Genomic DNA, 13,289 nt, shown 5'->3' on the forward strand with positions numbered 1-13,289 from the left:
TGTTTCCTCCGAATCTGATCAATAAATAGCCACTGAGCCAAAAAAGGACTTATATGTATGTTTGATAACATAAAAAAGTGATGAATCTGAATTTTTTCAGATATTCAAATGTTTTGAGTGTTATGAAAATCTATTTTCTGAACTTGTTAAGCAGTACTGAACCTATGTGTATTTTTTTCAGCACAAGAATCCTAACTGAATGCTTAATTCTGATAAAAATCAATAGAATTATTTCAACTATCTTATCTTATCTACCAAATCTACCCTTGTTTGTTAATTATGTTCAAAATTCTTATTTAATTAAACAACCTAATATTCTCTATCTAACGATTTTTATAGTTTCTCTTTTCTTCCTTTTTAATGATTTTCACATGTTCTTCATACTCCTCATATAATATATTTTATCTTTTATATTAATTTGATTTAAAAATAAATATTGTCATTTTCATACCTTACAATTTTAAACTAATTAAATCATAGATTCTATTTCTTTTTTGAATGAAAGGATAAAAGGGCAAAATTGTCAAATTAAACTTATTAAGTATTCAGCTATAAATATTTATCAAACAGTATAAATAGGTTTAGCATTAAAATTCAGACATTCATATATTTTTTCAATGCTTAAAATTCAGCAAATTAATTATTTCAGTATTCAGATTTCAGAATTCAGACTTCAGAATTCAGATTCAGTTTTATCAAGCGAGACCTAAATCTCTTTTTGGGTTGTAGGTAACCTCTGAGCCACTGAGCCAAATAAGTGATTAAATAAGTAACCATTGAGTCAAAGAGGAACTAAATCTCTTTTTGGGTTTTAGGTGGGTTTCAACCTCAATAAATAAGTGGTTAAATAAGTAACCATTGAGCCAAAAAGGGACTAAATCTCTTTTTTAATTGTAAGTCAAAATTTCAACCTCATCTCTAGGGAATTTCAACCTCAAAAAAATCTGATAAACTTGACCATTTAGTGAGCCGATCTGATCTAAAATCTAAAATTATGGTAGAATTAAATATGATTCGAATTCAGACCTCATTAATCTCAAATTTGATATAGGTCCGACCCTTTAATTACCTATTATATATAATGATATATATAATATTTATATTTTGATATTATATATAATTATGGATTAATCTTCTATACATTTTTACCATTAAATGTATGATATAGAATTCGAATTTAAATTTGAAACTCAATTTTTATATATGAGTCATATATCCAACCGTCATAGTATATACACCGTCAGTATATATAAGAATTACTCTATAATTATATATCCAAATATATTATTACTAAATATTAAATATATACAAAATTACAAAACACAAAAATACATCTGAAAATTCCTCTACTAACTTTCTTGAGAACCAATATTAGTAATGCATAACTGCAATTTTAACTTTTCTTATTGATTGAGTAATTTTTTTTTTTTTGCATAATATTGGTTGATTTCTTTTTGGTCTAGAATTCCTAACATTAATACAAATCGTCAAATATATTTAGATTCAAATCATAAGGTTATGAAGAAATTTCAACCTCTAACTATGTATTGGTTTATGACAATATATTTTATTACTATTTTTATGTACTTTGAATGAATTAAATATAAATATTGTTGAAAATTTCTTAGTTTATATACTTTTTAAGAACTATCATTTATTCATATTTAGTTTTAATGTTGTAGTTCTATGAATATTAAATTAGTTTTACAACTTCATAGTTATAATAATTATATTAAGAAAATTGAGAAGTAACAAATAAATTTAGGCTAAACTTGAATAAGACTCAAAATTTGAATATTTTATGAGTTGAGTATGATTTTCATATTTATTAATTTGAAACTCATGGTACGAAATTCGAAAATGTTATAAATAAAATGAACTGAATCGGAGTTTATGAAAGCCCGACTCAAATGGTCTGATTGACAGGCTTACAGAGCACCCCTTCGATCTAATCAGATCTGTATATTTACTAATCTCTTACATAGATTTTTTAAACTATCCTTCCCTATAGAATAAGATAGATTATATTATACAAATATTATCATTACCCAAAAAATCAATAAATAAGTGAAAGTAAGTTGTTGGAAAAATGGTTGATATTGCATTTCCATTCCTGAGATTTCTATGGTATTATGTATCGGTTCCAAATAATAGACAGAGTTGACCCAGTTGGCCAATATATATTAGGGTTAACTATAATTTATTATCTTATCATATACTCTAATGTTCAATTTACTTCTTAACCTTTTTCTGTGCCACTTAAACTCGTACAAAGACAAAGTTACCCCTCTATTATGCTAGTTTTTTTTTTTCTTTCTTCCCTCTTCTTTTTTTCTCCAAATTAGTCTTATGTTTTCAATTTTTTATGAGCAAATAAAAATTTTCTCTTACCAAAAATTTAAAATGTCTAGTTGCTAATTTATAAAATTGAAAAAACTATGTTATTTTTCTTATAATTAGTTAATTAAAAATCAATTTCATCTATTCTCCATAAGAAATTAAAGAAGTGTTTGTATTATATTTTGTTATAAATAAATAATTCAAAATCAATTGTCTAATCTTTTACAATCATTCAATCACATGTCATTTTGACTTCTTTTTGTATGATAGTTTTATCTTATTGGGACCTTTTCTTTATCATTTTAAAAAAAATAAATAATAATAAATATACTCCTCTCATATAAAACGTCATCACCATCAATTACAATGTTCAAGATTAAACACATGTTAAATTTCATCAAAAAAATGGAGAAGATAATTTAAAGATAAATATTAAGCATAGTAGAGGGATATTTTTGTTTTTCAGAGAATTAAGTAATACAGGATTAGGGTGGAAAGCAAAGTGAAAATTAGGGTATAGTTTATATAGATAAATTATAATTAATCATATATATTAACTTCATCATCGAGGTGGTGAGTTTTTTCAGGCATTAAGCTCGTCAAAGGGTGATGAGCTCTTCTTGAATACTGAACTCGTGATGGAGTTAAGAGCTCATATTGGATGTTAAACTCATCATAGAGTGACGAGCCCTTATTCTTCGTTAGCTTGTCATGGGCTCACAAGCTCTTCATATTTTGTCATCATGTAATGAAGTCTTGCGTTTGGGTGGTATGTGCAGAGGCCCCGTCCTGGGTCGAGATACGTGGTATCCCAGGAAGACCAGAGTTGGGCTGGACCTCAGGCCCATGGCAGCCATCTTGAGGCACACCGCCGCTAGGACTCCGAATGGTTTCAAAGAACAATCTCGCAGAGGGCGGGAAAGATCTCCCTCAGCGCGGGATTGAGACTATTTTGGGCAGGTCCCAAAACGTACGGAGGTCGGACTTGCCAACATGTATAAATGGTAACGCACATCCACTGCACAAGGTACGCCCACTATTGGCAAAACATTCCCAACTATTTTACTCTCAATAAATTTCCCTCACCGGAAAACTAACTTGACCGTCGGAGTGCCCTCGGGGACCACCTCGGGGCTCCCCTGTCAGTCACCCAAGGGATCTCTTCTTGTTTGTTTTGCAGGGTAGGAGTACGTGCTTCTCGTCAGCACGCCGAGCTCATCAGGTCAGCTCGGTCCGGGGAAGCTCAGCGCTTCTTCAGTATGCTCATAAAATTTTACTGTTTTTTATTCAAAGGAGAGTTTTTATAACGCTAATTATAAAATTAGAATTTTAACAAGCTGAACTATTTAGATGGCCAAACAAGCTGAGCTCTTGGGAATAGTCGAGCTGAGTTTTGGGATGAGTCGAACTCTTTTTGTTTGAGTCGACTTATTGTACTGTATGCTTGACGAAATCCTAAAAAACATAATTGAGAAGAGTCCCTACAATATATCCTTAGGATCAGTCTGACACTCAAATTAGTTACGAGTTATTTCTCAATTTTACAGAAAAAAGCCTAGAATGTTTAAAATTACTTCATGTGGGAGATTGGAAAGGATATTTAAAGGAAAAGCTCCAACTCATTGTCCAATCAGCTTATCGGAGCAAAAGAGAAGAGACATGTGACGCAATGTAATTGGCCGGCTTTACAACGCACCCGTACTTGATATATAGTAAGCTTGTATTTTTGCTCATAAAATGATTTGTTGATGAGCGAACTTGATAATCTACACGAGCGACTCATCAAAATATACACTCGACAGTCGTCATAAACTCAATGTGAACCGGCAAAAAGCGGCGTTGGTCCATTTTGTCACCTTTGAGCTAATATGTCTTGCTTTGAGAGAGGGTGTCCAAATGGGTAGAGCGAGAATTCGGAGGGGATTGAACTACCATCGGACGAAATCGATGCCTTTGCACCCGTTGGTGAATCTTCCAAAAAATTCTGTAAATAAATACATGTCAAGGGATTCGATCTCATGACCTGTATCTAATGAGAGCCTTTAAGGCTAATATGCCTTGCTGAAAGCCTGAAATAGAATCCTCCATTTTTTTAAGGTGAAAAAAAAGAAAATAAAAAATACAGTACAAAATTTTACGCCTATTTCGGTCGAGTCTCGGGCCTAACATATTACCACTAGGCCTACTGGAAAACAACTAATGATGCATGCGCACGTTCCCTTGGGCTGTGCTTGGGCCCTTGATCCGATGGCCGATGTTGCCCCACTGCATTAATTATATATGATGGTTGATGTTAATGCCGGAATTCAAATTTTTGTAGTCTTACCAGTTTTTGCAAAGAATCATAACTGTCGCAACATCATCATTTATCTTCCATCAATGAAGAAAGACTTTCGGTTCTTTTCCTTACATCGCAAGAAACAAATTTGGCGTAACAAACTCTTTAACTATAAGCGGAACCTCCAAAAAAAATAAAAAAAAAATGGCAGCTCACGAAAACGCCTCGCCCTTGCTCGCTTCGCGAATGATTGAGTGAAGCTTGCTTGGATGAATGATGCAACCTACTCTCGTGTAATGCCAGAACTAGGAAATAGCTCACGACGTCCATCGGGCTGATCAATGAGAATTTTATGTTTAAAAATTATAACCTCAAATGATGCAGACTCTTCAATCCTCACAAGTCCCCATCATCAACCACGGACCATTTCCCACTCTTAATTCTCCTGCGTCTTTGCCCCAAGCCAACGATCGTCAAAAACGCTCGGCGGCCAGCCACCAAACGAAAAGCAAGTGAGACTGTGAAAGTCAATTGCATATTCATCGGCCACCAAACGAGTTGTGTCGTTCATCAGAATGATGCAAGATGTACATATCTCGTAAAATAAGTATTAACCTTTTTGTACTTCGGTCGATAATGTAGTGATTAATGTATGTCATTCAGTCACATGCGCATGATTTAAATTTATATTAATGTAGAAAAATTTGTATATTGACGACAGGGTGTAAAAAAAAAACTCACTACTACATAAACAAAGTACTATTATTTACTAAATACATTGTCGTGAGATTCTATTGTACCTTTTGGCATCATATTCTCAAGTTAAATTCACTTGTACAGTGAAATAAGTAATTTTGAACTTTAGATAGTAACGATTTAAATCATTCAAAATACTGTTTGAGAACAATGAATTGAGGGTATAGTTTTTTTTTTATTTTAAAAAAACACACTCGCAAACGTTAATTCATTAGTGTAATGATCTACTTACTGATCGTGCGACCGGTCACAATATACAATCGTGCGGCTAGCATTGGGTCTGGTACAGCATAATTTTGGATTGTGTAGTTCAAATGACTTGCATTTGCATCTATGATCTGAGTACTTACACAGACCGTCAGCCGCAGCAGTCATGGACCATGGTCCACCAATTATCTAAGACATCTGTCTTCGGAGGGGTCCCACAATTGAGGAGAGAAACCCAATGGGCTATTGGCCCCCGGGCTTTGCAATCGCTGTGTTCATCCTTAATCGTTATCCAACATTCCCGCACTGCACTTGGGAACCACGCTCATGTAGTATTACACTATTACTAGCAGGGTACTATCCATTTATTAAACTACGTATTTCATACCTATTTTCATTCCACCAATGATAAATCTCCTATTGACTCCATAAAAGGGGTACTACTCCATTAGCTCCCCGTCCTGTTCGATTACCCTCTTCACTTTCCTTCTTCAGCCTCCTTCCCTCCGTTCACAAGGACGCAGCTCTCCTCCCTTCCATTTGTGGCTTTCTTCTTGTAGTACTACTGTTTATGTATATCACATCACTTTTGGCTTTCGTCTCAGTCTCAGGTTTCTCGTCTCCCTCCCGTTTCTGACTCGATTGTTTTTTCTTTTTCCCAGAATTCTAGTTTTGCATCCATCCGTTTTAGCTTATTCAGTATTCCAATATTAAATTTCGCAATAATTCATCTTTCAAGTTTTTTTCCCCCTTCCCAACTTGGATGAGAATTTGTTCAATGAAACGTCCACCACTTTGCACTTAAGTTATCAATTAATTCGGGGTAACATCGGTACGTTTCTCGTTTTCTCCCACTCTCTGGTCTCTCCAGTCTTCCGCCGGGGATATAAAAAGGAGTCTGGGGGCCGGACTGGTCATCAATCTGATCCGTTATTCATATAGTATTAATTGATTGACCAACTCTTTCTCTTTGTTAGCGAATGAACGAATACATCCGTGTCTATAGTATATAGTATTTCATTGTGACTCCGGTTAAAAGCACAGGGAAGAACGAAGGAGATAATGAACCAAAATATGCTGCCGACTCAGCTCGTAATCGGCTGCTTTATCGCGCTATCATGCGCGCCATGGTGGGTATACTCGCAAAACGGGGACAACCGGACTTTGGTGAACATGACTCTTGTTCGAAACGCTTCGGTTCTTGGAGCCTGTACGCCCTTTTTTATAAAGCCATTTTATTTATTTATGTATAGTAGTAGTATATTTTAATTTTGGCGGGCACTTTACCTATTCGTAGATTGCTTGGACGGAAGCTTGCCGGCTTATCATCTGGACAGAGGATTCGGAGCAGGGGCACGCAATTGGCTTCTGCAGTTCGAGGTAAGTGGTTCTCTCTCTTGACTTTTGGTGCTGTTTTTGGCTATCCTTTCCTTTATACTTTTGCATTCCCTTTCTAGTGCTATTTGTACCGTCTCTTTGTTCTTTTCTTTCTAACGTAGAACGAATATACCGCCAACCTCTGTTTATTCTTCAACCTAGCAATGCTTTGATTCCACCTCAATTCAATTCAGTAGCACAATGCATGTTCGAGGATTTGGGCCAATAAGAATTTAGCAAATATTGAAGTCAAATCAATAATGCCCATGCGTAAACATTTTGGTGCATTAGCGTGTGATGTTTATAATTCGGTAAGGACGGCCGGATGTGACATTTGTGGTAAGAAAAGGTCCAAAAAAAAAAAAGTAGTAATAATAATAATTCTGGGAGTAAATAAAAGATGATAAACTGGCATTATTGTCAACCCACCATCCTTTGTTGTCTTTTCTTCTCAAAAATTTTTTCTTTGTCTCTTCTTGTTTCTCTTAAAATGGCTCGGGGATTTAGTCTAAATAATTCGTTTATTAAATAAATGAGACTTGCCACAAGTAGCGGAGAACCGTGCTTGTACTTCTTACGACTCATATTGAGCTTCTTGTGGCTTTTTTCATGTCACGTACGTAAGTTTGTTTGGATACATGCAAGATTACATGATTTTTTTTTTTTAAAGTAACACTGAATCACTTTTTGTACTTTAACATTTACGAAATAAAAAAAAAATTAAAAAATTTGATTATAATGTAATCGGCCATTAGTGGTTATTGAATGGGAAATACATGCCATTGCTATGTAAGAGGAAGTGCGACACTAAAGAGCATAAAAAAATAAAAAATTCCAAGCCATAGAATTCTGACAAGTTACAAAATTTCTGGTCTAAATTGAGCCCAGGGTGGTGGATGGTGCAATGATATACCATCATGTTTGGAGAGAGCCAGAACTCATCGAGGTTCAACACGTTTCATGAACAAGTTGGAGGTCTTCTCCGGCATTCTAAGCAACAACGCCTCTTTAAACCCTGGTATGCGCCTCAACTCGTCCAATCACTTTCATTCCATTATCAGTTTGCTGATTGGAATTTCTAAATTTACAAGGAAATTAGGAACCCATTCGTTTACGCTAGCGGGACAATGGTGACTGCAGATGTCCGTAGTGCAATTTGCATGCCAAATCCCATTATTCATTCTTGTCTCTATTCTCTATCACGTGACCCGTTGTAGTGGCTTGACAGCTGCTGCTGCGCTGTTTTTTAATCCCATTTCCAGCTTTGACTGCTAGTGCCCCTAGGCCCCTACCGCATGACCCCTTTCCTTTGTTTGTCGGTTGTTGTGAGTGAGATTCTCAACGAAGGTGCAAACTACAGAGTTGATCTCCTTTTCTCCCTCCTTCCTCTGCAACCGCAGCCCTAGATTGAGTGCCGGGCCCTTATTGGTGCATAATCATGGACCCTCAGATCCCGAGAGCTTGACCCTTGTTCCCAATCCTTCAGTGGAATTACTCCACCAATGAAAAGATCAGGACATTATCGATTATGGGTTCAACTGAATGCTTGAAATGAATCTGCAAACTATGCACATTCTAATCTGATTATCTACAACAATTCCAACTGCTTAATCTTGCAAGCTAAACAAATTCTAATTAAATTATTCCCAAAAAAACAAAAATTTTAATTCCTTACTTTTTGTTATTTTGAATGAATGAATTTAAAGTCATCATTGACTGGTTGACTTAATCTTCATGAACTGACGATACCTTGTAGATTTTTACAATTGGAACCGAGTTAAACTCAGATACTGTGATGGAGCCTCGTTTGCCGGAGATGCTAAGTTTGACAACGGGGTGAGCCACTTGTATACCACTAATTTTGCTGTGTTTTATAGCTCATTGTTGCTGGTAAACTTCCGCAATTCTGGTCATCTCTGGTTAGATCGTTTCTTTACTTTTGCCTTTTTCTCGGAAGCTTGTTGAACTAATGTAGATTAGTTTTGGCATTTTTTTTTCCGAAACGATAATTGATTGTATTTCTAATCAAAAGATATACAACTGCGAGCAAAGGCTCGAATTAACTTTACAAATAGTGTTTTTGCCACTAAGAAAACAAAAGTTCCTCGTCTAAAGTGATGCCCAAGGCATAGTTGCTAAGCTTAGAATTTAATTGATTCTTATTATTTTTAACTAGACAAAATGAGCACATATGAAACAATTGAAACAATTCTCTTAACTGAACAATATCTTCCACCAAAGTAACTAGTCTGATGTCCCGTGCCTTTTGTGCTCGAATATGGTTGAGGAGTTGCTGGTTTTGCACCTGGAATTGCACATTCCTGTGTTGCAGGTTGGTGGCTTTACACTTAGCCAGTTTTAGTGCAACTGCCTCGTCCACCAACTGTGATCCTGAGCTGCTTTCTCTTAGTGCCCATCCTCTCATTGGCTCTTGATTTCCTTGTGTCAAAATAATTCCAATGCCTAGGCTAGACTTGTCCATTTTTCTTGTTGTCCCAATTCTCAACTTCACCGTTCCATATTCTATTCCTAGCTGCTGGGTGTTTTGAAGTAGAGCTGCTGTTCCTCTGTGCTCATCCTAGTTTTCTTGTTATCTATCTCTCCAAATTCTAACCATCCTAGTTTTCTCGGAAGCTTGTTGAACTAATGTAGATTAGTTTTGGCATTGCTCAAGGACAATGTGTTGTTTAATTCTGTGGGCCGCAATTTAAAAGCCATCTCAGTTGTCAGCCTTTTCAGGATGAACTCTACTGATTTTATTGTATTCTTGCTTGGCTCCCCCAATGCTGGTCAGATTTATTGTCTTTAACAAGCATTGACGAGACTATTTGAGATAATTTTTTTAAAAAAAATTATAATAATTTTTGGATGTGACTTTTATAAGATAAAAAGATAAATAAAAAATATATTTACAACACAAACAAATAAATTCGTATAAATAATTTGCTCTCCAAACAGCCTCATTGTTGCCCATTTCGGATGGTTGCCAGGTTCGGATGTGCTAAAATAAAAACCTTTTTGCTTTTTCTATTTGGATCATAGTTCATAACTGCTCGGGGAATCTAAATGTCTCAATTAGCTATCTTGCTCCCTAGTTGCGGTCAAAAGTAAATGCAAAACTGCAATGCTGGTAAGTGGAAAGAATTCTGTAAAACAAAACGAGACTGAGTAACTAAGTCCATGTAGAACGTTTGCTTATGTGTTGAGTAAGCCATAGTTCCTGTTCTTATGTAAATTATACTAGTACCGTTTTAGAGAAATAACGGTATGCGAGCCATACATCCTTTTAGAGAAGTATGGAACCGTATTTGTGAGGCCCCTATCATTTGCATGCCTAATTCTGTAATTTTATCGGAATTCATACGCCATGTTTCCGTCAATTTTTAAGGTTATAAGTAACTTGCACAGAAAACATAGGGCACTACATTGTGGCGATGTATTATCATTCTAGTTCCGCCCAATATTCTAATGGATTTTTTATGGCTTTGGTGCGTCTACAATTAATTAGTACGTTGTTGCTTGAGAGGGTGTCTTGAGACCAAATTGTGTAATTATCTTGTCCTTCGTTTAAAGTGAATTTTTTACTTGAAATGAACAACAGACATCATTGCTTTATTTTAGAGGGCAAAGAATTTGGCGGGCGATTATTCAGGATCTTCTCCCAAAAGGATTGGGCCATGCAAGAAAGGTAATTAGTCACCTTGTTCATTTATCATCATATCAAGTCATATCGTCTGCTTTATTGAGAACTGAATCAAGCAATTCTTTGACATGAGATTGACTGACTGGTATTTTGGACCCACCATTATTTTACAATGGTCACGGAAGACATGACGATTTAAACAGTCGTTTGGCATTCTACTTGTAATTTTCTATCTGAATATCATGTAGCAGTTCTTTGAGCATCTTCAATTTGGATATTCGGCGTTCTCCAGACGCATTATGGTATTAGATTTTGTGAACTGGGATTTTATCTTAAATACGGTTTATTTGTAATTTTTTTTGGCTTCTACTGCCGAAATTTTGTCCAGGCACTGTTATCTGGTTGCTCTGCTGGAGGTTTGGCGTCGTTTCTGCATTGTGATAACTTCGCAAATTATCTGCCAAAGAATACCAGCGTTAAATGCTCAAGTGATGCTGGATTTTTCTTGGACGAGTAAACTCTTCTCTTTTAATTTAGGGGTATTTTAGTCTCCCCATCCTTGTCAACCTATTACAGATGCTGCCTTTTCTTGCAGGAGAGACATCAGTTTGAACCACTCCATGAGGTCTTTCTACGAAGGCTTGATCTCTTTACATGTAAGTTTCTCCAGTGTGAGGAACTAACGTGTAGCTTTCTTACTCACTGTGCTATAGTGCAGCACCATGTTTTTACAAAAAATTCATTTGATTTCTTAGTGGGAAAGCAGCGAAGTATATCATATATATTGCTCCTAATGTTGCCTGGCTTGTGTTTTACGCGGAATTCTATTATAATGATGTTAGCATGCTTTCTTTTCAGGGGGTAGAACAGAATTTGGACAAAAGTTGCACAGGCTCTCGTTACTATCCAGTACAGGTGTGATCTCCAAACTGCTTTTTGGTTTTGGAAAAAGGATAACTCTGAAGCGCTTAGCTAAGCGCATAATATCTCTCTTGCAGTGCTTCTTCCCACAATATGCATTAAAATACATCAGAACACCATTTTTTGTCCTCAATTCAGCCTATGATGTATACCAAGTAAGATCATCTTATGCATTCGTCTGTGCTTTCATTGTAGAACAACAGGAGTGAGATCATTGCCTTTACATTTTTTAGTCATGGTGGTAACTGTAAGATTGTTGGTTGTTCCAGTTTCATCACATATTGGTGCCACCTTCTGCTGATCCCAAGGGACATTGGTACCACTGCAAGCTGAACCCAGCAGCATGCAATGCAGCCCAAATAAGAATTTTGCAAGGTTCTGTTTCATCTGCAAATTCTTTCAGAAAGTAATGACGTTTGGCTTCTGTTTATCTTTTGTCCGATGCATCTTAGCTCACACTAAGTCTGGACAAATTAATTTGCTGTTCAATAGCATTTTAGATTCCATTGATCAATAATTACAATTAGTACGGCTTCTTCAGCCTTTTGTGTCCTCCTTTATATTGACCAGACTGCTTGACTGTCTCTTAGGATTCAGAAAAGATATGCTTTTGGCATTGAGTTTCTTCTACCGGTATTCCAGAAGAGGAGGGATGTTCATAAATTCTTGCTTTGCTCATTGTCAAAGCGAGTCGCAAGAAACATGGTTTGCTGCTGATTCTCCAAGAGTAAACAATAAGGTATGCTATATGCTTTCTCCGCTACTTTGGCTCCTTTTTTTTTTTTTTTTATTTAAATTAGACTCATAAATTTTTCCTGAAGCCATCTAGTAGGTATTGGCCTAGGTATTGAGCAGTTGCTAACTTACCATTCGACCACTTAACGCGAGGATCATAGGAGGTCCCTTTATCAACAGGAGTTCTTAGGTAGTGTTTGGATTGCATTTTTCGTGATTTTTCATGGAAAAATTACTGTAGCGATTTGATGTATGTGAGGAAAAAAAGTAATAGGGAAATGTGATCACGAAAAACGACGTAATTTTTCGACGGAAACCGGCAATCCAAACAAGGCTGGTGAGTTGTCAGTCCTGAGTTAACATTAGCTTTTGCCCTGTAACCTCGTTTTCCAGTCCAGGTCAACTAAGTCATACCACAGGTTTAGTCCTCCCTCTCTGTCTCTGCGTGGGTCTATCAGCAGATGCCTGAAACATACATTCCAAAATTCTAACTGGACAGTTTCTTCCAGACCATAGCGGAGGCAGTGGGAGCCTGGTACTTTGGAAGAAGGGTCAGCAAGGAAATTGATTGTGCATATAATTGCGACCATACTTGCGCGAACTTGATCGGATAATCCATAGGCATCTGGCCATTCAAGCTCATCATGATGCATTAATAACAGATGATGCAAAGGGATTCGCCGAATTTGAGGCTGGAACGCAACCGTTCCTGAACATTTCACAGCCTCGATTGGTCAAGAAAATGGTTCAAACTCCAAAGGATCTTTACCAGGTTCCGAATTACTTTCACAAGTCCACAGGGTATTAGCCATTTTAATTAGAACTGTATTATACATTCTTTTTATTACTACTGGATAGATATAGGAACACGTTATTGTTCCTTCAAAAATAGAAATTGATGCGGAGGCTCTGCAATCTTTGTAAAAAAAATAAAATAAAATATTATTGCCATTTCAAACTTGTACACGACGATACGTCAGGTCAGTTGTGAATGAAGACTCGTATTTTAGAAATAGTTTCCTTGTCAGATGA

At 36.2% G+C, this 13,289-nt stretch overlaps 1 protein-coding gene across 3 annotated transcripts; it reads left to right on the top strand.

The window, feature by feature from the left end:
- The first annotated feature begins 6,007 nt into the window (after positions 1-6,007).
- On the top strand, positions 6,008-13,289 carry LOC113762605 (pectin acetylesterase 9). Of its 3 annotated transcripts, none has more exons than XM_027306136.1 (12): positions 6,008-6,791; positions 6,879-6,961; positions 7,847-7,976; positions 8,715-8,794; positions 10,560-10,646; positions 10,990-11,114; positions 11,197-11,257; positions 11,460-11,516; positions 11,600-11,677; positions 11,792-11,897; positions 12,113-12,261; positions 12,767-13,289. In XM_027306136.1, the coding sequence occupies exons 1-12, from the start codon at positions 6,644-6,646 to the stop codon at positions 12,869-12,871; spliced, it is 1,209 nt and encodes a 402-aa protein (XP_027161937.1). In that variant the 5' UTR covers positions 6,008-6,643; the 3' UTR covers positions 12,872-13,289. The 3 variants fall into 3 exon arrangements, with proteins under 3 accessions (XP_027161937.1, XP_027161935.1, XP_027161938.1); XM_027306134.1 differs by having other exon boundaries at positions 12,651-12,859; XM_027306137.1 differs by lacking the exon at positions 12,767-13,289 and having other exon boundaries at positions 12,120-12,241.

Source organism: Coffea eugenioides, chromosome 2, assembly GCF_003713205.1.
Source record: "Coffea eugenioides isolate CCC68of chromosome 2, Ceug_1.0, whole genome shotgun sequence".
NCBI classification, from domain to species: Eukaryota; Viridiplantae; Streptophyta; class Magnoliopsida; order Gentianales; family Rubiaceae; genus Coffea; species Coffea eugenioides.